The following is a 27,981-nucleotide window of genomic DNA, read 5'->3' as shown; positions in this document are numbered from 1 at the left end:
CTCCAGCCTAGGTCTAAGACTTTCTGACTAAGACTGCCTTGAGGGATGATTCCCTTTCTCTCTCTCTCTCTCAACCTCCCAATTTAGGTATCACCCAGATTCTAGCCTCGAGCCTTTTCTTATTGTATATTCCCTTTCTTTGTGATCTTGGGTGTTTCCACGGGTTCACATGTCAGCATGTGCAAATAGAATATGGTATCAGCCTACCTCTCTGGGGAGAGACTGAGAGCTTGGGTTCTGGGGTCAGACAGCTGCTTCAAATTCTTACTCTGCCCCATCCCAGACATGTGACCTGGCCAAGATACTTGACATTTTTTGAGCAAGGGAACTCATTTGTAAAAGAGGAATCACAAAGTTCCCTACCTCCCCGGTTGTTAAGAAAATAAAATGAGCTAACTCACTGACAGGGCTGAGAGTGTTGCCTGACCCTTGGCAAGCACAGAGTACACGTAGAGAAATCTTCCCCTTATCTGTGACTCAGGAGGCTGAGGCAGGAAGATCAGAAGTTAAAAGTCAGCCTCAGCAACATAGCAAGACCCTGTCTCCAAATAAAAGCTAAGAAAGGGCTGAGGATGTGGCTCATGGTTAAGCGCCCCTGGGTTCAATCCCTGATTAAAAAAAAAAAAAAAATCCACAAGTTCTCTCCTTCTCTCTTAAAGAATGTTCCTTGAACACCAAGGCTATTATACCACAACAGTGGATCTGGAAACCAAGACAGCTATAAGAGATTAATGGTTGGGTATTGTTTATTGCATGGATACACTGAACAAAGGGAAGATTCATGTTCTGGGAGTGGTAGAGTGGGAAGGTATGAGATTTCTTTTTATCACACTACTCAGAACATCACAGAAGTTAAACTTATGAATTGTTTATTTCTGGAATTTTCCATTTAGTGATTTTGCACCACAGGTAAATTAAAATTTACCATAAGTGTGTAAGTATAGGAAAAACCATAATGTGTGTGTGTGTGTGTGTGTGTGCATGTGTGCACGCGCATAATTGTGGTATCAAGCACTCATCAGGGTCAGAGTATATCCCCTGCAGATAAGTAGGATAACTGATCTCTTCTGTCACTTTGCAGTCATCCTCAGCAGTCTCATCTTTACTGAGAACCCCAAAATTTCCTTTCCTCAGACTCTCCAAAACCAGAACCTCCTGACTCCCCAACAAACTCAGAGTCACAGAGTCTCCCAGCCCTGGTCCTCCCTCCCCCATTACTGGCTCCTGCTTCTGCAGGTGCTCCGTGCTCCCCACTGCCAGTCCAGGTTCACATGCACCCCTTGGCTGTTTCAGAAGCCTGACCTCACAGAGTCGTCCCACTCAGACAGTTCCCATAGTTGGTATCATGATTCATGTTCAGAATGGCACCTAATGAACCCCACACAAGGATCTCTTCTAGAATGTTACTCTGTTCTGCCTGAAATGTATCTCTGTCTTTCCTACCCTGACCAAGATCTGCCTGAGGACAAGCACTGTCCCTCTTACTCCCTGTGCAGTCCTGTCAATGGCACCCACGGAACTAAACCATGGTGAGTCCACACCTGTGGGCCATCCCAGCGTCTCAGGGGTTTGGGTTATGGCTCAGTGATAGAGCACTTGCCTGGCATTCATGAGACCCTAGGTCCCTTCCCCAGAATCACACAATAGAGATGCAAACAAAACACCAGCATCTATGCTGGACTTCATACCACTGGGCCATGCCTGCACTAGGGTCCAAGAATGAAACTCACCAAAATCTGTGACAAATTTCACACAGAGACAAAGGCCATGCCACTTGCTTAATGTCTTTTTGAAAATAAATGAGATATTAACCATATTGTGAGTCCTCCCCCAGCTGCCCTCCTGATCTCTCTCCCCTTGGCAGAGAAATATTCTCTTTAGAGTTGACAGTTTTCCTGTATGCATTCTATGTGTATAAACCTGTAGAAAATGTAAATAATACACTGTGTTGGCTGTGCGGGGTTTCAAAACTTTATATATATAAATTGAATCAATACCTTTCTCCTCAAGACGGGTGGACTGTTTTTGAAGTTTATCTACAGTGATATAGTTGCAGTTCATTCATTTTAATGCCATTTTCAGTTATATAACTATGCCCAAATTTGTTTCTTCTATTGATAAACATTTCAAGTTTCTTTCTCTTTCTTTTTTTCGGTAATTACCAAAAATGCTGCTGCAATCATTCTTGAACATATCCGTTTATGGACCTGGATGAGTTTCCCAAGGGTAATTGGGAATGGAATGCACACTGGCAATCTCTCAATTTGTGGCTTTTGTTTAGCTTCATTTGTGGTATCTTTTGTATAAAAGTTTTTCATTATAATACCGTCAAACTCATCTCTTCCTTTGTGGGTTTTGCTGTTTGTATATTTTCTTAGAGCTAATCAAGGTAATAAATGTATTATCCTTTATTTCCTTCTAAAAACTTTTAAATTCAATCATCCCTGTGTTCCCAGGTATTCTGCATACAATTTTTAAACTAACCATATTGATTAAAAATATTGAGAAAAAACTGCATCTATACTGAACATATAAACATTTTCCCTTGTCATTATCCCCTAAACAACACAGTATATAACAATTTACATAACTTTTACTTAGTACTTGGTAGTGTAAGTCATCTCAAGATGGTTTGAAGCACACATGAGGATGTGCATGATTCTAGACAAATGCTATGCCATTTTACACAAGGGACTTGAGCATTCATGGATTTTGGTATCTGTAGGAATCCTGGAACCAATCACCACAGACAGGAAGTGATCACCATGAAGCCTTTTATCTACCTAGAATAGATGTCTGCCTGTACTATCAAATAGGGTCTAATTTGACATTTCCCACCTGGATTGAGTAGTACCTCATATTGAGTAGACTACCTTCCTGCCATCAGTGACCAGGACACTAGACTGCTATATATAAGTCATTGTCAAGCAAATTTTTCACAGCTAGGCTGTCCTGAACATTGCATATGAAGGAAGGGTCTGAGGAGAGGTATCCATGATGCTCTGCTGGCTACAGTGAGAGGAGCAAGAGCATTGTCCTCCAAGAGCTGAACCTGGAGAGCATCAAAATGGTCTACAACCCCTGTGTGGCAGATTTGTCTCTATGGAAATTCTCAGAAGAATCCTAGTATCTCTAGGGGAGTTCATTCTGAGCATTTGCAAGTTTGAAATCCCTAGAGAAATGCTATGCTGTCAACTAGAGATGCACTCTTCTTGTACTGCCCTTTTATAAAAATGATTATTTTGGAAACTGTTGATGCCTGAAGGATGATTTGAATACTGACCATTTTGCTTCATGAGTACTAACTTTAATAGGACTTGTCCTACCAGAAATAACAAGGAGCTATGAAAGCCATCCAGTCCCACAACCTGTCCAGAGTTTCAGCCCTCTGTTAGTGGATGCGCCCCTTGGCATCTATTAACCGCACCCAAGATGGAGCAACTTTTGCTATGTTGAGTGATGATGCATGGCTGCTTGCTCAGTGCACACAGTGGCACAGCAGGGTCATAATGACAGTCTCTGCACACAACCTGGTGATTAAAATCATCATTTTAAAATAATACATTTTAGGTAGAGTAGAAAAAGACCAGTGTCAGAAATGTAGTGGAAAAAATTAATGTATATCTATTTTAGCTAGACTAGGATTTCTGGGCTAAATATGGAATCTGAATTACACCTATCTAAAGGCTTGCAACTGATTAAAATAAAAGCTGTTGAAATACTAGCAAATCATACTAAAGCAAGTGCTGGTAAATTATGAAGTAGACAGTAAAACAGTTGCCGATTAAGAATACGGATCTATGGCCAGATGTGGTGGCACACATATGTAACCTCAGCAATTAGGGAGGCTGAGGCAGGAGGATGGCAAGTTTGAGACCAGCCTTGGCAACTTAATGAGACCTAGTCTCAAAATAAAAAAATAAAAAGGATGGTGGCTATACCTCAGTGGTAGAACACCCCTGGGTTCAGTCACCTGTACCATAAAACATAACAAAGAATATGGATCTGTGAAACTATCTCTGAAATCAACACTGGCTCTAGAATCTGAGAGACCTGGATTCTGATCCTGACTCAGCCCCTTACCCTATGACCTTGGGTGGGCCACTCATCTACTGAGCCTACTAAATAATATTTCCCTTGCAGGATTTTTGTGTGGGGCTTAGACTTGATACATATGGGAGTATCCAGGAAAGAAGGGTTTGATTGAAGAGAGTAGAAGCTGATACCAAGGCCCATCTCTCACTTGTGCCTGAAGCTGGTCCTGTCGTTGGCAGAAATAAGATATGCTAGAGAAGGGGTGGGAGGAAGTAAGAGTTGGTTTTAGACAAATAGTGTCCATGTGTATTATTTGGGATGCCCTTCTTGAGAGTTTGGAGTAATTACGGGGAGTACTGTATCCAGCAGTGTGTGTATATAGACAAATAATTAGTCCAATGACATGCACCATGTTCTGTCAAATATGTGCAGATGACTGCAGGGGCTGTCTTGGGGAAATGAGCTTCCTTCGATTTTATGTCTCTACTAAGTAACAGAGAGGTTGACAACATAAGGAGTACTCCACAGTGCTGGCAAAAGGAAGGCAGGTTGGTTGTTGCTCTGAAGTTATTAGTTATTAGTTTCACGAAAGAAATAAGTGAACTTTCAACATAAGAAGGTTTTCTTTGTTTTTTGTTTTATTTTGTATATGTGTGTGCAGTACTGGGGATCAAACCCAGGTCCTTGTACATGCTACACAAGCACCCTACCACGGACTACACCCTCAGCAGAACCATTATTTTAATTTCTTAATTTGGCACCCACAATAGATAATCCAGTCTTCACTGTGTTATCATGAAATCTTTATTAAGTTTTTTGTTCCCCCCCAAACACTTTTTTTCTATTAAAAAGAGAAACATGAACTTTGGTGTAGAGGAAGAGTAAAAATAGGTAAAAAGCAGAGAAAGACCAGAGGTGGCGGGGAAGAGAGAGAGGGAAAGTATGTGGAAGGAATCCCTAGGGGCCTACAAGCTGCTGCTAAATTTCAGTTGCAGTTGTCAGAGTTAAAGAAAACATTGGAGAAAATGTCTCATCGCGGGGTCCCCGGATTGTTCTGCTGCGGGCAGGCTGGCTGAGGGATGGATGGCAGCCAGCTGGCAGGGACTCAGACGCCTGGTACCGTTAGCCAGCCTCTGAGCTCATTTGCTCCAGCTAAGTCATTTTACAGTCAGAGCTGTCTCGAGATTAGCACGAGGCACCATACAGATGTTTGGGTTGGGGGAGCAAGGTAGAATTTGAGGAAGGAAGAAGTATATGCTTATTTTTGAAGGGTTAGCCCCAGGGCTTCTTGGGGTTCTGCTGACATGGAATGTGCAGGAATAGAAACACAGCTAACTGTATGCCAGACCTGACAGCCCTCTGAGTTGGGCACCGATGCTCTTGGTTTTACAAAGGGGGAAGCTGAGGCACCGAGAGATTAATTAGGTGCTGCAGTCTAAGGCGTGGAGGTACAGTTTCATCCGGGGTCTGTCTGAAACCAAAGCCCTCACTCTACCACCATGCTCAGCCACTGGGACTGTCACTGAGAGCCCCCATGACCCTGCTGTCTCAGTCCCCGTTCACTGTCACATAGTGAGGTGACAGAAGGCAGTGGTTGTGTTCCCAAGGGCATGTCTCTCCCCTCCTGAGAGTCCTTCTCTTAGATCTCAATTGTGAGATATCAATTGAGACAACCTGAGAAGTGCAGTCAGATGGAAGGAAAAACAGCTTTGATTCACAGTGGTGACCAACAGGAGCCCAGATCTCAGAAAAATCATGATGGAAGGGTGGTTTACTCCAGGCTTTCCCTGTTCACCCCAGCTTGCTTATCTCCTGTTTACATGACCCCAGAATGTCCTACGCCATTGGTGGGCCAGCTAATGTCCACGTTATTTTCAATCCCAGATGGGCCTTCCTGACTCTTAACTCCACTGTCCTCAGACTTGTCCATGGAATGGATGCCTCCTACACGGGAAGAGAGAGAGGACACATGGGAGGTCTGGGTTCTGTCCTGTGTCATTGTACCTCAAAAGTGATAGTTATTTCAAGATCCTGGTTTAGGTAAAAAGAAATCAATCAGATGTATTGTGAAAAATGTTATTGGTTGTAAGAGAAAAGACCTGTTTCCCAAATATGTGGGTGAGTCTGAAGATCCAGGAAAATATGTCTGGTTTGTCTTGTGAATTAATGTAATGACCAGAACACTGGAGTCCTAATTTAGGATACATGAATCTCCAGATCATTTTAGCTTTTTTAAGAGTTTTATGAATGTACAAAGGTGTGATTGATGGGGACTTTTTAGTGAGATAAAATGCCTCATATTTGGAGTATGTTTGTATGTATATACATTTTATGAATTTTGTGATTTCCATCATCTACATCATCATTAATTCCAAGTAGAAAAGTAGAGACTGGGGAGATTGTCCTTCCAGGGTCACCCCTATCAAACCCCATGAGTGGCGGATTGCCTGGAGTACCTAGAAGGCCAGCTCTCAGAGTGGGAGAAGTCTCTATCACCATCAGAGACAATTACTATCTGTCTTCAGCTGTGGTTCCTATCTACAGAAAAGCCTAACGGTCCCCAGTTCTAAAATGCCTTTGCATTCCACGATAAGAATAAGATAAGCATATGGCAAAGGACTGGTTGTTCTACCACTGTTTGACTGAATGATGATGGAGACCTCACCAACATCTCAGCCCCATGGAAGTAGCTAAGGCTGTAGAACACAATTTGCACTGAAATTGCCCCTTCTCTTCCTGGGCTGTGACATTGCAAGCATCAGGCAGACTTCTGATGTGCAACTACATGGACATTTTTTGAGAGCAATTATTGCTTCCTTTTTTTCTTTTCTATTTGAGCACAAAGTTGTTGGTGAACATTCTTCATCACCAAAGAGAACCATCTGAGTGCATACTCTGCATATTGTCTTACAGAGATAAGAAGTATTGCTTGCCATGCCACACTGAGAGAAGGTTTACCTTAATTGTTTAACAAAAGCATGAGGCAGTGGCTAGGCATTAGCACAAGTGAGTAGTGCTTGTACTTGAGCATAAAAAAAAAAGATATTAGCCAGGCATGGTTGTACATACCTGTAAACCCAGTGACTCAGGAGACTGAGGCAGAAGAATCACAAATTTAGGCCAGCCTTGGTGACTTCAAAAGATCCAAAATAAAAATTGAAAAGGCCAGGTTGTAACTCATTGGTAGAGCACTTGCCTAGCATGTGCATGATGCTGAGTCCAATATCTAGTACCATCAAAAAAAATTATAGAGCAGGTTTTAACTTTCTATCTGCACCACCATCAGTGTTAACACTTTCTGTTTGTCACTAATAAGCAAATGATTAGCATTATCAATTTGGGAATTCTGAAGCAGCATGCAACTTGACTCTTCTACTTGATAATATCAGTGGAAAAATCTTCTCCTGACAAGTTGGAGCAGATCATAATCTTTTGGATCCAATTCCCAGTCAAAACTCTCTCAGGAATCATCATTAGTGCCTTTATAAGAAGGGGCATGAGAGAGCTCACTGGCACTCTTTTGTCACGTGAGCACATAGTGAGATAGGGTGTCTGCCAGACAGAGTCAGCCTCTAAGGAACCTGACCATCATGGCACTCTGATCTCAAATTCCCAGCCTCCAGACCTCTGAGGAAATGAATATCAATTGCTTAAGTCACCCATTCTGTGACATTTAAATTTTTTTTTATTTTTTATTTTTAATTATACATGGCAGTGGAATGTATTTTGACATATCAAACATACATGGAGTATAACTTCCCATTTTTATGGTTGTACATGATGTGGAGTTACACTGGTCATGTATTCATATATGAACATAGGACAGGTATGTCCGATTCATTCTACAATCTTTCCTATTCCCATCCCCCCTCCTTCCTTTCATTCCCCTTTATCTAATCCAGTGAACTTCTATTCTACTACCCCCGCAATTCTCCACTTATTGTGAGTTGGCATCCGCATATCAGAGAGAACATTCAGACTTTGGTTTGGGGGACTGGCTTATTTCACTTAGCACAATAGTCTCCAGTTCTATTCATTTACTGGCAAATGCCATGATTTCATTCTTCTTTAAGGCTGAGTAATATTCCATAGTGTATGTATACCACATTTTCTTTATACATTCATCTGATGAAGGGCACCTAGTTTGGTTCCATAGTTTGGCTATTGTGAATTTTGCTGCTATGAACATTGATGTGGCCCTGTCACTGTAGTATGATCATTTTAAGTCCTTTGGGTGTAGACCAAGGAGTGAGGTAACTGTGTCAAATCATGGGTCCATTCCAAGTTTTCTGAGGAATCTCCATACTGCTTTACACAGTGGTTGCACCAATTTGTAGTCCCATTAATAATATTGAATGTACCTTTTCCCACATCCTCACTAACATTTATTGTTATTTGTATTCTTGATAATTGTCATTCTGACTGGAGTGAGATGGAGTCACAGTGTAGTTTTAATTTGCATTTCTCTAATTGCTAGAAATGTTGGACATTTTTTCATATATCTGTTGACCAATCAAATTTCATCTTCTATGAAGTGTCTGTTCAGTTCCTTTGCCCATTTATTGATTGGGTTATTTGTTTTTTGTGTGTATGTGTTATTTTAGAGTTCTTTGTATAACCTGGATATTAATGGTCTGAGGTGCAAGTGGCAAAGATTTTCTCCTATTCTGTAGGCTCTCTATTCAGTTTATGACATTTTGTACAGTAGCCTAAGCAAATTCAAGACTATGCAATCCAGACCTTTGCAGAGCTCATTGCCCCTGAGCCTCTCTGGTCACTCTCTTTGTTCCTTTCTGATGCTCTTCCTCAGCTGTGCACACAGCAGGCTCTTTATTAGACAGCTAGGTCATCCCCCTCTCTGAAAGGATGGGTGTGCAAATCACCTCCTTGACCCCCTTTGGGAGTCTGACTGATCCACAGGTTGTGCTGCCCAGGAGTTATGCAAATACCACAGCCACCAGAAAACAAATGAGAGTGTCTATTCCAGGCCCCAAGCCCTGGGCAATGGTGGGAGGGTAAGAGAGCAGCTTTAACTGTGCCCAGCCCAGTCCCTTTGACCCTGAACCTTCTAGATGCAGCTGGTTGTGATCATGGTGTGTGGGGGGGTGCCCATCTTTCCTCTCAGGGTTCACAGTGATGAGGAGAAATGGTCGTCTGCCTCATTTTCATCAGTATGTGTTTTCATGTAAAATAGAATATTCCAAATTATCAGGGACTTTGCAGTTCTTAGACATTTCATTTTTTCTCTTCAGAAAGGTAGATAGCTTTGCTGTGTCAGCACAGTGTCTTGCCTGGTTTTCTATAAAACCACACAAAGATCTAGGCTGCAGCCTAGAAAGAATGATGGTCGGAAGTGCCTATGAGCACACAGTATACACCATGTGCCACGGATGTTCAGGGCCCAGCATAAATTTCTGGAAGCTGCAGTTTCACCCCTGCCAGAGGGGATCACAGCTGGTGCAGAGGCTTGGCATCTGGACAGCTGCCCCCACCACAGGGGTAGTAGAGACCACAGTGTGTGTTAGGTGAACATGGCTCTTTTTATGTTATTCCTGAAGTAGAAGAGACTCCAGACTGTTTGTTTTAAACTACCTAGTACCAGTTTCAAACCTGCCCATTTCACCTTAGAAATATAGAGTCATATGGCCCCAGAGCAGCAATATACTGTTTCCCTGCCTTAACTTTCCCATACTACACCCTATGCAGAATGGTGTTAAGAATTGCTGTCTTGAATCCAAATAGCCTTCCTGATCTTATCTACAAGCTCTACATCTGCACACTCAAGCAACCCCAGATGAAAATATTTGAGAAAAAAATTTGTGTTCATACTGAATATGCAGTCACTTTTTCTTGTCACTATTTCCTAAGCAGTACAATAGTATAACAACTATTTCAGAAGCATTGACCTCGTATTAGGTATTATAAGTCACCTAGAGATGATTTAAAGTCTGGAGGAGGATGCATGTAGGTTCTATGCAATTGCAATGCCATTTTATATAAGGCCTTGGTATTCTTGGCATCCTGGACCACCCCTGAAGTTCCTGAGGTGCAACTGTCATGGCTTAGCCAAGTTACTGGAAATCAAGAAAATACAAATAATACAGCTACTGGATTAGACAAACCATTTGTTCTCTAAAATTAGGTAAATCTGCTAAAGAGAAAAAGTGAAAATTTTAAATGACCACTACTTATGAAAGGAAAATCAGTTAAGAATTTGAGGAACAACCTGGTAAGTGATGCACACCTGTAATCCCAGCAACTCAGGAGGCTGAGGCAGAAGGAGCACAAGTTGGAGGCCAGCCTCAGCAACTTAACAAGGCTCTCCAGCTCAGTGGTAGAGCTCCCCTGGGTTCAATCCCCAGTACCACAGTGGGGGCGGGGAAGGGATGGGGGAGAGAGAGAATTTGAGATATATTAGGATCTCACCTTTCCCTCTGGTAAGCTGGTAAGTAGGCAAATTATAGTAACAATACTCTGCCCCTCCACATGTGTTTGGGAAATGTCTTCTCACCAGTCTAGTGAATACCCAAGAGTTTAAACATATCACTGAACTGAAAACAAAAGGTACCCCATGCTATATTCCTGTGGTAGGGTCCTTGTTTACTGCAGGGTTTTCTTCTGAGCTTTTAACTCTCTTGGGCTGGCCTGCCACTCAGTGGAGAGCAGCTCCCCGGGCCCACCTGGGGCTTCCTCTTACTTAGCACATGGGATGGTGGTAAAGTTTCTCAGTGTAGTCTGCACTCATGCATGATATCATTACCCCAGTGAACCCCAAGAGTAGCTAAAGTAAAAAAGTACTGGATGTTGGCGAGGACTTGGAGCAACTGGAATGCTCACACCATGGCTTTGTTCAAACAGCTGCTTTGAGGAACTCTCTGGCTGTTTTTAAAAAAATGAATCTTATACTTTCCATATGACAGAGCAATCCCATTCCCAGGTGTTTACCTAAAAGAAATGGAAACATATGTCCACAAAAGAAGACTTGTACAAACATGTGCATAGCAGCCTTGTTCTCAATAATAGGCCCAAACTGGAAACAACCCAAACGTCCGTCAACAGGAGACCGAATAAACAAATTGTGGTATGTTCACACAATGGAATACTATCCAAAAATTAAAAAGAATGAATTACAGGTTCATGCAACCAAATGGATCAATCCCAAAGGCATTATGTTGAGTGAAAGAAGCCAAGTTCAAAAGCATTCATACTCTGTCATTCCAATTAACTGAAGTTCTAGCCAAACTTAGCTGTAGTGGCAGAAATCAGGACCAGTGATTGCCTCTTGGGGGTGGAGAGGACTCAGTGGAGAAACATAAATGTCCTATATTTTATTGTGGGCAGTTGTTTCCCAGGTGTAGACAGCTGTCAAAAGTCTTCAGACTAAATACTTAAGATTTGTGCATTTTAGTATATTTAAATTATAACCCCCAGAAAACATTGCCTTATCTCTAGCAGGGTAGATATGATTGTCACAAGCATAGAGGAAGCCTGGGGACATAGCTCAGTGCCAGAGCACTTGCCTAGCCTGCTCCAGGCCCTGGGTTCTATCCCCAGCATCACACACACAAGAAAATAGGGAATGCTTTTGAGAAACATATATCAAGTTCTATCAAGTTACCACCCCTGACTTGAGGGATTTTACAATAGTAAGTTTTATCAATAAAGCTCCCTATGCTTAAGTCACAAAAAAAATTAGCAAAGCCCAATGTCAAAAGGAAGGTACTTGTTTTATCTGTGTTTGTACTGCTGCTACATCTGTAGGAATGGTATCTTTAGATGGTTATTTAATCTCTCCCACCTTCAGTCACAGGTAATGGTGAGGCCAAATTGGCAGATCTTTATGCCCAAAGCTATGGGTTCAAATCTCCTTTGTGTAGGTGTGCCCTGACATGCCAGTGGGGTCACATCAGAATCAGGCATGGGGGTAGTTTGTGAATGGTTGTACGTATGAAGATGCTCATGGGATCTCTGGATTGTTTGAAAATTCATCTGCATTCTCACCAGGCTTCTGACATGAGTGCTGGAAGGATCCTCTTCAGAGAATGTTGCAAAACATCCAACTGAGAGGCCTTCCCCCCTTTGCGGTAAATCTAAGCTTAAAATTGGCACCAGGCAATAGGCAGTTAGTATGGGGGAGAGTGGGCGTAAATGATTACAGGAAATGAAGAACTAGATTTCAGCCTGGGATTGCTTCCTCCCTTCTGTGGCACGTTAGTATGGTCTATGTCTGAGGACTCTGTCTGATCATGGTATTTTCCTTCTTGCTGCATCAAAAAGTTAACACTAAGCTGTCCTTCTACATGTTCTGAGAATTTGCATTCTCAACAGAGGACAGTGTGCAAGGCAAGCTTTTCAAGGAATGTACAACTCCTAACCCTGTGCACCATCACAGGGAGCCACCCTGAGCAAACAGATTCACAGCTTATGTTGCTACCTTCCCTAAAACAGTTCACAGTAAAAAGAGAAGAGGATTTACTTAAACTTTGTCATGCATATTCATAGAAAGCAAGGTTTTTAGGAAGCCAAACCTCAAATACAAAAGTGAAGCTTCTTTGGTCTTTGAATGGAAAAGAATTTTAGGAGGAAAGGTAAGGGATCCGGGAGGAATATTCTTACAAATCCAGTTATTCTTAAGGGCTTGGTCTGTATTTGTTATTGTGTTTTTGTTTGTTTGTTTGTTTTGTTTTGTTTTGTTTTTTGTGTGTGTACAGGTTGAAAGATAAACTGATCTTACACAGGAATATGTCTCTGGCTACTGTTATGGAGGTATTTAGAGGCTTGTATATGAGCAGTGACCAGTAATAACTGTGCTACCCAAGGCTGATGCCAAACTGGGTTGCACCTGGATCTCATGGCTGCAGAAAACTGTGAAAACTTGGGGTGTTTGTCTCAGGCCCACTGCAAGGCTGGAAATGATACAGGTCAAAATTCAAGTCTGTTGCAGCACCATGCAGGGCTCTGTCTCATCATTCCAGGTCATGTCTAGAGGATCTACCTGTGATCTTTGACCAGAGTATAGGGGTCTTTTATTTCTGCATGTTGCCAGGTATTATTATTATAGTGGGCCCAGCACCAAACTTTAAGGCACAGTCTTGTAGTAATTTTCCTGCCCAGCTTCCCATTCACTGCATTCATTGGATCTTGTACTTCTTCTGTTGCTCAAGGTTAAGGAATGGGTAGTAGAGATAGTCTTTTGCCACCTTGCTAACGGTTCCAGTGTCCAGTCCACAGTTATTGGCCTGGCAGTAGAAATTATGGTGCTTTGCCCAATACCAGGTTTCACCATGGTGTGTTGGATACTGAGAATCAAGTCTAAGACTTGAACCTAATTCCTAATTCCTACCTCCTCTCCCAAGCAGTAGGCCCACACATTGTGTTGCTTGGAGGTGGGTGAGGGGTGATCTGGCAAATATTTTCTTCTTCAATGCATCTTTTAGTATAAACTAGGCACTCTGGTCTCTCGCCTTCCTCCCTTATCCCTTGTGAAGGTAGTTTGGTGTGTGAATAATTGTTCAAACTTCTATATTTGTGAGGATCCTGTCACTACAGATCTTCCTCAGCTGCCATTTTGCTCTACCTATAGGACTTCTATTCCTAGGCATATATGTATTTCTTAAAGGAAATTATTTCTTTTTTTTTAATATAACTTTTTTTTTAATTCATTTTTATTGTAAACAAATGGGATACATCTTGTTTCTCTGTACATGAAGTAGAGGCATACCGTTTTTGTAATCATACATTTACATAGGGTAATAGTTTTTGATTCATTCTGTTATCTTTTTTTCTTCCCCCCACCCCTCCCACCCCTCTTATCCCTCTGTACAGTCCCTCCTTCCTCCATTCTTGTCCCCCTCCCACGCCCCATTATGTGTCATCATCCGCTTATCAGTGAGATCATTCATCCTTTGGTTTTTTGAGATTGGCTTATCTCACTTAGCATGATACTCTCCAATTTCATCCATTTGCCTGCAAATGCCATAATTTTATTATTTTTATGGCTGAGTAATATTCCATTGTATATATATACAACAGTTTCTTTATCCATTCATCAATCGAAGGGTATCTAGGTTGGTTCCACAATCTGGCTATTGTGAATTGAGCAGCTATGAACATTGATGTGGCTGTATCTCTGTAGTATGCTGATTTTAAGTCCTTTGGGTAGAGGCCAAGGAGTGGGATAGCTGGGTCAAATGGTGGTTCCATTCCAAGTTTTCTAAGGAATCTCCACACTGCTTTCCAGAGCAGCTCCACTAATTTGCAGCCCCACCAGCAATGTATGAGTGTATCTTTCTCCCCACATCCTCGCCAACACCTGTTGTTGCTAGTATTCTTGATAATCACCATTCTAATTGGGGTGAGATGGAATTTTAGGGTAGTTTTGATTTGCATTTCTCTTATTACTAAAGATGCTGAACATTTTTTCATATATCTGTTGATTGCTTGTACATCTTCTGTGAAGTGTCTGTTCATTTCCTTAGCCCATTTGTTGATTGGGTTATTTGTATTCTTGGTGTAGAGTTTTTTGAGTTCTTTATATATCCTGGAAATTCGTGCTCTATCTGAAGTATGAATGGCAAAGATTTTCTCCCACTCTGTAGGTTCTCTCTTCACATTGCTGATAGTTTCATTTGCTGAGAGAAAGCTATTTAGTTTGAATCTATCCCAGTTATTGATTCTTGCTTTTATTTCTTGTGCTATGGGAGTCCTGTTAAGGTGTTATTGTGTTATTATTGCTGAATAGGGATTGACTGGAAATTTTTTTCCCTTTTGTTCTTGCTTTAGTAACATCAAAAGTTTTCCGAATTTTCTTTTACCTAAAATTTAAGGTTGGTACAGGAGGTGTTAAATGGAAGTTAAATGCCTGCCAGGAGTACTCTGCTCTCTCTAAATTTAGATGCATTCTCTTCTCTCTCTTCTGGAGATACAGGTGCGGGGTGGGAGGGAGGCTCATTCCTCCTCTCACTTAGGGGAGGGATCAGGGTCCAAGGACCAAGGGACCTCTGTTTGGAACGGGATGACTCTCCTTTCCGGCTGGCCGCAGGTGCTTGAGGGAAATTGTGGATGGCTTTTGTTTTGTTTTGTTTTGTTTTGTTTTGTTTTTTCTGTAAAATGGGGTCCCTGGCAGATTGAGTGTGGTTCTTACCAAAAGCCTTGCCACATGGTGGTATTCAGTGAATCCTAGCCTCCTTCTCCCTGCAGGTAAACTGTTGCCTTTTCTGTCTTTATCCCATCTTTTCAAAGTCACGGCCTGACTTTGCTCCAGTCATTCCAGCTTCTTTTATAAAGCCTTTTCCAGGCTGTACCACCTTCATGGTCATGGCTGTCCTTGGGGTACTGTGGATAGGTATGTCTACGAATCCCTGATGCCCAGGTTTGTGGGTGACCTCGGTTTATGCCCCTATCTAATCCAAGGCAGAGCAGCCCAGTTCATTGGTTTTGACATCAGACAAGACTCCAGTACTGCATCTGGCTCTCATCAGCCTGTGCCCTAATTTATCAAATAATCTCCCCCACCTGAGCCTCACTTTCTTATAACTTACCTCAAGGGTCCCACACATTTGGCACCTAACTGGTTAGCAGCTGCTAGTTGAGTCATCTTAACTAAAGGTCCATTCTTCCCATCGGGACTGTTAGCACATCATAAGGATGTTTATAAAAATCTTACTTAATAGCACTGGGGGGAGGGGTGTAATTAAGGGCCATTTGTCACCTAGCCCAGCTCAATAAACATTTTAAAGCTGTGGCCTTAGAAGGGTTTCAGAACTCCAAATCTCAATTTGTGAAAATTGGGTCAGAAGCCTTTCTGAGGCACACCTTTAAGATTAGTTATATACACATTACATTCACAGCTCCTTGTTTTAAAAACCAACAACAGAAACCAGGCATGGTGGTGCAGGCCTGTAATCCCAGCTACTCAGGAGGCTAAGGCAAGAGGATGGCAAGTTTGAGGCCAGCCTTGGAACCTTAATGAGACCCTGCCTCAAAATAAAAAAATAAAAAGGGCTAAAATGTAGCTTAGTGGTAGGGCACTTGCCTAGCAAGCAAAAGGCCCTGGATTCTATCTCCAGTGTCCCCATCCATCCCCAAAGGAGAAAAATAATAACACTTTCAAATCTCCATTTAACTTTTGTTAGTTTGGAATGGGGTCTTCATGTTTCCAATAGGGATTTTAAAGTTCATTTTCCTTTCTTCCCTTAGCAACAAAAGTTCCCGGGGTTCCAGAATCTATTTTAAACAATATATTGTTGTTGTGAAATGACTGTATTCTTTGACAAATATACCTAGGGGTGACCCTGCACATATCCTCACAAATAGAGCTTGCACAGATCCCCCTTCCACGGGCCAGTCACCAGCCTGAGCATCTGTTGTGAGTGCCAAACCCCAAGTCCCACCAGGCTCCAGAGATTCTGTCTTCCAACGAGTCTATCCCACCCCTTCCTTGTGGTTTTCTTGGTTGTAGGGGAGAAGGCAAGTTTTGCTGTCACTGAAGCAATATTTATTTTCTATAAAAGAAACAGAAAGTAGAGATACAAAGTGATATGAGAATACAAATCTCTAATCGTGTCATCCAGATTCTTGTTAGATATACCATTCTGTTTTTCCAGAATACATAAGCATGTAGCTACTCAAATCTACCAAGGGTAGGCCACCCCACTGTTTTTGAAATCCCAGAGTTTTTTTAAAGGCAATAACATACTAGAACAGGACTATAAAAGTGATGGCACACAGCATTGTATATTGACATATGCATCATGCCCAACACTTAACTCAAAGATGCACTAACATGGGTATACTGGGTGGGGACAGAGGGGATTCCCCCCCACCCCACCCCCCCATTTTCATCAGGCTAGAATCTTTAAATCTACTGACATAAACTGACACGTTTATTTATGGACACAGGACATCACAGGAAGGTAAGTACCAATTAAGTCAAAGGTCTAGAAGTTCATATACTCTCTTCATAGGGGAGAGAAGTGGGCAGTTGTTGAGAAAGAATGTTAGATTTTTAGGGGACAGAATGAGGCCAAAGGGGCAACATTCCTCTGGGTTCTGGATGTGGTGTCTGATTTTCCATCACTTCCTCCATGCTATGAGTTTAATTGTCTTTGGTTACTTTAGCTAATGACATTTTGCTAAGATGATTGAAAGCACGTGTGCTCTTCTTAGTTGGATCTGTTCTTCAGTTGGATAAGGGAACTTCTGAAAAAAGAAAAAAGAAATATAATGCGTCATCTCTATTTCAAACATACAATTATATGCCTCTTTAGTGGCTGCAGAGAAGGGCATTATATGTAGGTACCACAATATATTTAATAAATCCTCTCCTTAGGCATTTATTTTTAATTTATTTGCTAGTATGGAACTCTTGGGAATATTCTTGACTTGCTTTTTCTTTATACATTTTATTCCTTTCTTAGGATCAAATGAGAGTGGCAATTCATGTGGCACAATGTTCTCAGATATTTTTAAGGTTTTAAATTTTTCTTTCAAAAGCTGGTATTCTCATTTTTGGAAAAGGGAAGCAGGTCTTCCCATGCCAGCATTGGAATTGGGCCCTTTTACCTCAAACATCACTCTTTCTGAACTGAGTTGTCTTAAATGCCAAGAACCACAAGCCCAGGGACTTGTGGAGCTCAGAAGCAAAGAGCTGTGGTTAGGTGTGGGCTTGGCCAGAAAGGCAAGCATGGGTGCTCAAGGTTGAAGGTGGGGATGCTATGAGGACACACGGTGGGAAGGCCCCGCGGGGCAGATGGAGCTACAAGGGCTGTAGCGTGTATGGCTGTCTCCTTGGAACAGAAAATGGAAATCAAAGAACGAGCTGATTCTCGGATGCCAGGCTGGGGCCAGAGTGAATCCAGCCCTCATTGTGTAGCCTAGACAGAGCTGCTCTGGGTCCTCCAAGCCCAGTCCCTGCAAGGGTCCCCACGGTTACTCATTCTCAGCCTCTCTGTTCTCATGTCCCCTATAAACCTTGTCCCACTGTGTAACAAGTTCTAACAAAACCCATTGGATCAGATGATGGAGGATGCCAGAAAAGAAAACCCACTGAGCATGAACTCACACTAACTCTGGGACTTTTCCTGCCCTGCGAAGTCAGCTTTCCCATTGCCCACCAGCTCCATTCTCCCATTCTCGGCTCATCCCAAAACAAAATTTAAGAATCTATACTCTTTAACCCCCATTTCCAAGCAAGCTCCTCTCTCCCTCTGCTTCTGTCCAGAGTTTCTCACCTAACACTGAACTCAGCCATGCAGCTTTGTCCCTCAAAACCCTCTTTCCCTGTTACCTCCCAAACTATCCCGAACTCAGCCTGCCAGGAGCAAGGAGGTCCCATGGAAAGCTGTGACCCTCCGCTGCTCTTCCGTACCATCAGAACTTCCCTTGGGATCCTTCCCTCTACCCTTCATCTGTTGAAACCCCATTTATCTTGCCAATATACACCACATTCTGTCATCTTGAAGAAGTCCACCCAGAAACCCCACAGGATATCTTTGTGATACTTACCTAATTCTATGAAATTAACTTCCTGGACACCAACGAAGGACTCCAACCTCTGAATTCTCCTCTTCTGAGTGGGGAGAATCACTAGTCTGACTCCCCAGAGTGGCTGTGACTTGGATGCCGGTCTGTGAGTGAATGAGCAGGGAAGGAAAGTGATCTGATGGGCAAAGGAATGAGAGGAGACTAGTGAAGCAGAGTGTATTCTAAAGGAGCCTATTGGCTCCAACATTTCTCTCAAAGAAGGATCTAGACAGCATTCTGCTCAGAAAGGGACTGGAAGTTCCTTAAAAAGTAGAGAACAACACAGATCCAGCTTAAAAAACAGAGGTAAAAACCAATGGAGATCCAGAAGGGAGACACCCTCTTCTGTCCCCCTTAACAGCCTTCCTAGGTTTTTGTCTTACCTTTTACAGAATTTAATAATTCCTATTGTTTGTGCGTGTGTGTGTGTGTGTATGTGCGCGCACACGCGTGTGTGTTTGTGTTGTAGGAGGTTTTATGTTGACTGAATTATGTTTCTTTTGAAAGAAAACCTGTCAACACATGTGTGTTCTGTTTCTTGTAGGCAGCTATGGTCCTGAGTTCTGCATACTTCTGGTTGGGATTATTTCTGGTTCCTACTGCATGTTTGATCGAAGATGTGGCGTGGAGAGCGTAAGTAGAAAATGAAGTTGTAGCCCTGTCCTTAACAACATCTCTCTCGTGATAATATCCCTGTCGCAGGATATTAAGGGAAATAGGAAATAACTCGGGCTCAATTTTTGCTTCTATGCTTTAAAATTCATTGTTTCCAAAATGTCTTGGGTACAATGTAAAAGAAGCAACTGAGTCCCAAGATAATGCAAATTTTAATTTCATCCAGGAACAACAAAAATCTCACTCCAAATAAGACGATATTTAGTTAGGTGTGAGTTAGCCCAACCAGTGCCTCCTACAAATAGTTGCCAAAATCCCTGAAAATTGAAACTCTTAGCTTGGCTTTCCTTTGGGCAAAGGATAATTATTTCAGGACCCTGAGGTAGAGAATCAAGACTTTAATCCAAACCTTCCAGGAAAAGACATCAGATTGCATTTTTATATTCCCATTCCTCCCACACTCAACAAGAATTATTCTTGCCTGACAGTTTAGGATGTCTTTTGAAAAAGTCTTCTTTTTGGCATTATCTTGACAACCAAGGACACCTAATGCTGCAAGAAAAGGGTGAAGGAATTTTATAGCAAATAGTTTGTTTTTGTTTTCTTTGCTTATTAAGTTTTTCAACTATTAGTAAGAATAATTTTAACTTTAGGTGTTAAAACTATGTTCTATTAATGTCAGAATCAGAATTTTTGAAAATGAAACATGGATTATGGGCAGGAAAATATTAGTTCTATTTGCTCTTTGAGCCAGTATGCCCAATGGTGGCACACAATATGTTTATTCCCTAGCCGAATTTGACAATTTTAGATAAATACAGCATGGCAGCATGGACTTAGCTACATCAGATGACTTGTTCAATTTGTAATGATTGAGAATTAGTAACATGCTTATAAATTAGTCTCAGACTGTCTTATTTCAGCTATCTTAAAGTTGAGAATGTGTTCTTGCAGTACAGGAGATTCAACCCAGGGCCTTGTGCATGCTGGGAAAAGCACTCTACTACTGAGCTATATCCCCAGCCCACCTATCTTAAATTAATGTCATGAAAACATTTGTTTTTTAATGGGATGACTTTTGCCAAATGAGATGTTAGTAAAAGAATCTTTCTTCTATTCAAAGAGAGTATTTGTAGATTACAGAGTCTCTATGCCTCCCTATCTATTCTCTGAATCCTTTCCAGTGCATTCCAAATACAAGTTCCCTGTCACCATAAAGCAAATTATTGGTTCCCTCCAATAGGACTTGTTTTGGGTTCTGTTTGTCGTACCAGCACTATAAAATTAGCACCATTTACATTTTAACAATGATAAATTAAATGACACTGCTTCCTGCTCCACCATATGGAAAGAGTAAAGTGTCATTTCCTTTCCAAGGAGTTTGCCAGCTGGGTTCAGGGCCCTGCAAAGGATGTTCCAGTGGAAGCTGGGAGCAAGCAGGGAAGGTTGACCTTGCAGGCTTCTGTTCAGTCCCAGCATTGGCCCAAATACAACTTTTCTCAGGAGTGGCAGCTCAGATCCAGGCTGAGCCAGAGAGGGCCCTTCATACTTCCAGAAACACCTCCTGAACTGTGTTTTTATCTTATTTTATTTGGACAGAATAGTGTCTATTAACTGTCTTCTGGGGCACTTGCCCAAAGAATATGCCCAATTTGTGTGTCTAATTAGTGTCTAAACTATAGTTATCCCCCTCTAAAAACAAGAATTTTGAGAATATATTTGGGCATTGTCCCTCTGATCATGAGGCCCATATTATATTCTTCTACTCCAACCCCAAAATATTTGTGCAAGCAAGTAAATTTGGAGGCTCATCCCAAGGGGAGAAATCATATTATGAATGCTCACCTCTGGGGAGGCCACAGTGCTTACCTGTGGACTGCACCTTTAGAAAACATGTTCGGTTTTTATGATATTTGTTCTCCCCTTCCCCTTCCTACGCACAGAATGAAAGGGTTAATCCTGGTTGTCCACAGCCCCTGGTCATTGGGTTTCAGTTGGCAGATATTTACTGCTATGATGTACCTTGAACCTCCAAAGAGTTTTAAATTAGTGGACAGAAATTAATAATCAGCTGGGTTCAAACCTGCACATGTGCTCCAACTCCCAGCTCTACAGAATGTGACTGACAGCTGTGCATGATGGGAGGGATCTTCCACTAGTACTGCTGGGGTGTTCCAGTCTTGCCTTGGAATATTCAGAGGATGAGTTCTTGGTCTTGTATTCTGTGGTAATGCTTGCCCACTCTCCTGCTCGTTTGCTTGCTTTTTCTTTCTTTCTTTCCTTTCTTTCTTTCTTTCTTTCCTTTTCTTTCTTTCTTTCTTTCTTTCCTTTTCTTTCTTTCTTTCTTTCTTTCTTTCCTTTTCTTTCTTTCTTTCTTTCTTTCCTTTTCTTTCTTTCTCTCCTTTTCTTTCTTTCTTTCTTTCTTTCTTTCCTTTTCTTTCTTTCTTTCTTTCTTTCTTTCCTTTTCTTTCTTTCTTTCTTTCTTTCTTTCTTTCTTTCTTTCTTTCTTTCTTTCCTTCCTTCCTTCCTTCCTTCCTTCCTTCCTTCCTTCCTTCCTTCTTTCCTTTTCTTTTCTTTTCTTTTCTTTTCTTTTCTTTCTTTTCTCTTTCTTTTCTTTCCTTTTTGAAATGAAGTCTGTCTGTGTGGTCCAGTCTGGTCCTAAACTCCTGGGCTCCAGCGGTCCTCCTGCCTCAGTCTCTGAAGTTACTGGGATTTCAGGTGTGCACCACTCCACCTGGCTGGTTATGTTGTCTTTTGAAAGGGCTTTAAAATTCCAGCACCTGGCTGCTGCCTTATTCAAATAGACTTCTATGAGCACCTAAGAAAGTGAGTGAGTTGCTCCATCTTTCCACATTTTCCCCCTCTCTTTGCCCAGTCTCTCACTTCCAATTCAGGACCTGGACTGTTAAGAAGAGAGAAACAGAATGAGGTAATTCAGTCATTTTTTCCATAAAGTCTGTCAACTTTCTGGATGAAGATCCATTATTAGACTATCTTAAGTCAGATTTGGATTGTCATAAACTGCTTGCCCTATTATCCTGTTCACTAGAATTTTTATGAGGAACCAAACTAACCTATCTTTTATTAAATAACTGATTGATCACATGTGATACCTGGCTAATGAGCAGTCTTATTAGAAGTATGAAGTGTAAATTACCCAGAACTATTTTAATACTCTTTAGCTTACACTCTTCCAAAATGTTTACCTATGACAGCATGCTTAGGTAAGCTGCCACATACAGATTCTAATCTAGGAGAAATTCGTCAGTTTTGCTTTATAAAAATAATACAAAGCTCAAGGCCGCTGAACAGAGAGGAACCAGTTTCTTTTCTTGATCTCTGTCTCCTGCTTTTTACCAGCATCACACAATACATTCCCCAAGCTCAGAATGACTTCATTTCCTTCTTACAATCCCAGATAGGCAGTTAAATGGCAATAAATGGTAATAAGCAATTTATGTATGTAAATGGGCCTCGATTGTTTTTTTAACATTCTAACTAAACTAGTTTCTCATGGAGCACATTGTATTTCCATTTTCATCCACAGTTAGAATTTAACATTTCCTTTAGACTTTCTGTCTTTATACTCAAAAAGAGTCCAGAAAAACGTTTCAAAAAGATGAAAAGAAAGTTCAAGACCCTAAACCAAGCTTTTTATTTAAGAACCTGGAGATACCCTTAACTGTATCTGAAAGCTCACAGATGAATCCTCTGTCAGTAGCCAGTCACCCCAACTCTGACCCTTCTATGGTCTCTGGTATCTTGAATGGGGTGAGACATAGCAAGCCTTGGGACACTGGGGATAACGCCTTTACAGATAATCAGGCTTATTCTCTGTGAAAGCTGCAATCCAGAACCTGGCTTATGGTGAGACCTAAATTACACATCAGTGGCTAATACTTAGAAGTCTGACTTAATAACCCATAACTGTGAAATTTTAGTCCTTTATGTAGACTCTGACAGCAAAGATTTTAGACTCATTTTTCTAATTCAACCCTTATTAGGAAAAGGTACTCCAGAAAATGGTTTCGAATTGCTAGAATCCTTTTTTTTCAAGGGCTTGTATGCATAAAGAATAGCCAAATCGTTCCCAACATTGCAATACTGTGTTCTCAAATAGCAGTTGTTTCCAGACTAGCTCAGAGGAGCCAGCCTAGTGGATATATTATCAAATTTGCTGAGGAACTCTTGGATGTGGATGGTCCAGAAGATAACAATGGGGGCCAATCTAGAGATTGACAGCCCTGTGCAGGAGGAAGGGAGGATGAGTGAGGATGGTCCTGAAAAAGTAAGACAGTGTATTTATTTTTCAGGACCAGCCAGACATGAGCTCCTGGAACTGCATATGTGGGATGATTCTGAATGGGGTGGGACATGCCATTCAGTTGGCTTATTATCAATACAGCCCCATAAGCCCAAGAGTTAAAAGGTAGAGTTTGGGATCCAGCTAGTCAGTAATATTGACCAGTACACATTTTAACATCCTTTGCAACTATCTCCTTTCCAGAAAGATGTTGGCTGTTTTCTCATTTATTGTTTAAATTGAAATTCCACAGTATCTGCATTGAACTCTGGTATTTTATCAATCCCAAGTCTCAGGACACTGTTTGAAGTAATTAAGGTATTATGTGTTAAAACTGGTGTGGTTTTCTCTTGTTTACTTTGTGGGAAAGGATGACAAGCATATACACTGTGTCTTGGTGCTAATACACCATTATAGATTAACATGGAGTGTTAGATGACTCAGTCTTATCTTAACAGGCTTTCTGTTCTTGAAGGCAGAGGACAGGCAGTGGGAGAATGTGATTCTGCAGAAATAGCCCATATCTTCAGAATGTTCCCAGGACACAGTTTTCACTTCTGTACAGATGTGCTCAATTGTTCTCATTGTATCTTGGAGTCCTGGTACCTAGCCACACTCCCCTCATTTATTTATATTGAAAAGAAAGTGATGCAAAGCTTTCCATAATAAAGAAACCTGCAAAGTGTTGCTAGCTTATGAACCTTTTCATTTTACAGTGTTTCTTTTCCCTTCTCTAGCCTGTCCTTATGAAATACCATTTTTTAAAAATCTATATCATTTCCAACCATTAGCTCAATTTTAGCTTTGTTTAGGCTCAATTTTTTAAAAATACCAGGGCACAGATGCAAGATTTATTTGATGAGGAAATAAAAGATAGTACTCTGGCATCATAAACCCCATTCCTGATGTGACAGTGACCCTTTTCACACTAAAGAAGGAACGGGCACTGCTGACCTCTGTGTTCTCTGATTGCTGTTGGGTAAGCATCAAGGAACCAGCAGGTGTCCACAGGAGGAAGACTTAAAACATCTTCTGGGGTTTCAGATCCTGCAGTGGGAAGCTTTAGGCACCACCTCCTGGGTCTTTATGGATCCTACCTAGTCTTTGGTTTGAGTGGCCAGCTCCTCAGCCTGGTCCATAGACCTTCAGCCTTTTGGGGGATGGCTGCTGAAGTTCATGCTCTGGGTCTTGTCGGCAGCCCTGGGGATGTGTTTGGACTGTGGAGGTGGAGCCCATCCATGTTGTTCACAGAGGTGGTGCATGTTCCACAGTATCCTGAACCTCAGCCTCAGTCAGAGGGCATCCAGGTATGTTAGGCAGGGAGCTACCAGTCTTCACAGATGTGTCAAGTTGACATGCCATGTTCTTTGTGTCTTTTCCTCCTGATACAGGGCCAAGCATACCTACAAAAAGACATTGCTGGAGGAGGTACAGGAGCTGGAAACCAAGACCAGAGTGATGGGAAAAGCGATGCTGCGGGATGCTAATGGAAAGAGGTGGGGTAGCTCCATCAGATTATTTAAAGGACATAGGACTTTGGGGCCTTCTCCCTACTTTTCCTTCCTGTATTTCTTCTCTTCATCTAAGTTTCTGATGAGAGCAGTGTGCTCAGATTTAAGCTTTTGGGTTATTCTCTAAGAATGTCATCATGGTGAGATTTAAATTGCACCCTCTGGCTTACCTGGCCTGGTCCCAGCTATAGGACTGGGAGTATTATTGAGTTTGGACATTGTGTCAGTCAGCTTTTTGTTGCTGTGACTAAAATACTCAACAACAACAACTTAGAGGAGAAAATGTATATTTTGGCTTATTGTTTCAGAAGTCTCAGTCCATGGTCAACCAACTCCCTTGCTCTGGGTCTGAGGTGAAGCAAACCATCATGGAAAGGGTATGGTGGAGGAAAACTGCTTAGTTCATGGAAACTAGGAAGCAGAGAAAGAGACTGAGGCACCAGGGCCAAAGACACATCCCCAATGACCTATTTCCTTCTCCCACACCCCACCTGCCTTTAGTTACCACCGTCTTGGGTCATTTGAATTAGGATGAACTCATTAGGTTTCAGTTCTCATAATTTAATCATTGCACCTCCCACATTAGCACAGGAGCTTTTGGGGGACACCTTATATACAAACTAAAACAGGCATGAGCAAAACAGCTACATGCAGAGAATTGACATTGGAGCAATGCTATTTTAAGGTAGAAGAGTGCATATTTAGCAGTCTTACCAAAGAGGATCTTAAAGTCAGGCTTTGAATTGCAGGCCCAACCATTATACTCAAGGTTGAGCATCTGTCATGAAGGTGTGCATGCTGAATAAGTGTTTTTTTACTTATTTGTGTAAATTTGTTACAGATCCCTTTAGTTGTACCTAGTGTTGGGGGTCGTTTTAATGAATTACTATTTTCTACTGAATTGAGACAGTTCATGGGAAGCTGATGCTGGCTGTCCTTACCTCTTGTGGAGCATCAGCCTGCTCTTCTGGCACTTAGCAGTAGGCTGTAGGGGTAGTGTTTATTTCACCACATAGGTTAAAATTTTGTTAGAGTGCATTTGTTTAAAATCTGTGTTGCCAAAGGAGATTTCCCTGGGACCAAGAACATCTGTGTAATAGAAAGCCACTACTCCATTAGGTATAAGGAATGTCTAGAAAGTTCTGTACAATTTTCCTTCCAAGTTCCTAAAAAGAAATCTGTAGCTAAGTGTTAATGAAATGAAGATCTAAAAGTTGAATACATCTAAGAGATTCCTGCTTTGTTTTATTTTATATTGTACTTATTTGGATATTGTACTATCTTTTAAAGAAATGAAGACAAAGCGTATTTTTTTTTTAAAGAAGGAGAATGCAAATGTTTTGAAAGGCTTTTAGGAGTATTATTTTAAATAGCTCTAGATACTTTAGGAAAGAGATTTTAGAGGATGTAGTTGATGTTGTGGTTTGGGGTTTTTATTTATGACTTGTTTTCTAATAAGTGAGTGCATTAAGCAGTTATCGTATGGCAATGCTAGTTTCCATAAGAAATTACCAGACACCAAGACAAAAATTACTATTTTCAATAAATTTAAAACTGTAAATATGTGGGATCGGGGGCTGAGTTTACAACAGGTCTGCATGTAGTTGCCTCACAGTGCAGCACAAGGCTGAGGCAATGGCAGGGCTGTTTTATCTGTCATACAGTTTTAGGCACAGAACTCAGTACCTACTAGATTTTCAGAAACTTGCATCATTCTTTTGAGACCTGAAAAAAATCACATTCATAGGTTTGAGCTGTAGGGAACTGCAGCAAATTGAAATTGGAAAATGTTTCAAAGCTCTATACAATGCATATCTGCCTTAATACCTGTTAAAAACTTAACAAGTGCAATAAGTTTTATCATATTTGGAAGAAATCTACAGCTCATCTTGCATCTCATGAATTCTTAAGCATACATAGGATTGCTAAGCAAACATAAGTAATTTAATTTTTGTTTTTGTTTTGGTACTGGGGATTGAACCCAGGGGTGCTTTACCACTGAGCCACATCCCCAGCCCTTTTTATTTTTTTTATTTTGAGACAGGGTCTCACTAAGTTGCCCAGGCTGGCCTTGAATTTGTGATCCTCCTGCCTCAGCCTCCCAAATAGCTCATATTACAGGTGTGTGTACCATTGCACTTGGCACAAGCATAAGTAATCTCTAAGTACACTGGGAACTTTAAAGCAAAATTCTAAATTCTAAATCTTAAACTACATTTTGCAGGAAAGCATTGCCTACAATGTGATAGGAGAATGTGCTTTCCACATGCTTGCTGTGAGATGGGGCAGGGCCTTTGAGGTTCTTAAAATGGGCCTAGACCTGGGATCAGTAACATTCAGAAGAGGCAGCAACAGGCCATCTGGGTGTTATGATCAAGAATGGCTTTGTGTTGAAGGTGGAATGGACAGCAGAGCTTTGAGGATGTGAAGCATTGAAGGATTGAGTAGAGACCAGCAATCAGAGTGTATTGCAGCCAGAAGGGGGTGCATGCAGAGCCACAAGCAAGACTGTGCAGAAACAAACCCACTCAGTTTAGAGGGTCACTGGCATTTCTCAGCAGTCTGGACCCTGAACTTGAATTCTGAGTCACTTAGCTGTGTGACCTTGGGCAAGATAGTCATTTAATGAGAATACTTTGCAGAGGTGGAGGTGCATAAGGCTTATGAAATAGTACACACAACACAGCAGGCTGCCTGAACCCTTACAAGGATGCAGAATGTCAGCTGTGAGTATCCAGTTTGGCTGGACAGTAATATTGAAGGGAATTCTGGGTTGTCAGTCCTGAAAGATAATATGAGCCCCAATCTTAGCTTGCTGATAAAAAGAAAGTATTTTGGCTGTGTGGTGGTGCTGGGGAATCACACCAAGGGTCTCATGCTTGCTGGGCAAGCTACATTCCCAGCCCTCAAAACTTTTTTTTTCCCCCAAGAATATGGATTCATAACTTTATTTTTTTCTGGTGCTTTAGGTTTTTTTATTGGTTCTTTATAATT

The 27,981-nt window shown here is 41.5% G+C and overlaps 1 protein-coding gene across 1 annotated transcript in view; it reads left to right on the top strand.

Moving 5' to 3' along the window:
• Atp8a2 (ATPase phospholipid transporting 8A2) overlaps nucleotides 1-27,981 on the top strand; it is a 651,599-nt gene that overhangs the window by 576,790 nt on the left and 46,828 nt on the right. Inside the window, exons 34-35 of the mRNA XM_047553899.1 lie at nucleotides 19,103-19,191; nucleotides 24,868-24,972. Of these exons, the coding sequence (XP_047409855.1) occupies nucleotides 19,103-19,191; nucleotides 24,868-24,972 (194 nt within the window). The remainder of the gene's footprint in view (nucleotides 1-19,102; nucleotides 19,192-24,867; nucleotides 24,973-27,981) is intronic.

The sequence above is a fragment of the Sciurus carolinensis genome, chromosome 5 (genome assembly GCF_902686445.1).
Source record: "Sciurus carolinensis chromosome 5, mSciCar1.2, whole genome shotgun sequence".
NCBI classification, from domain to species: Eukaryota; Metazoa; Chordata; class Mammalia; order Rodentia; family Sciuridae; genus Sciurus; species Sciurus carolinensis.
Note: the sequence above shows the minus strand (reverse complement) of the source record. Positions and strands in the feature narration are given on the sequence as shown.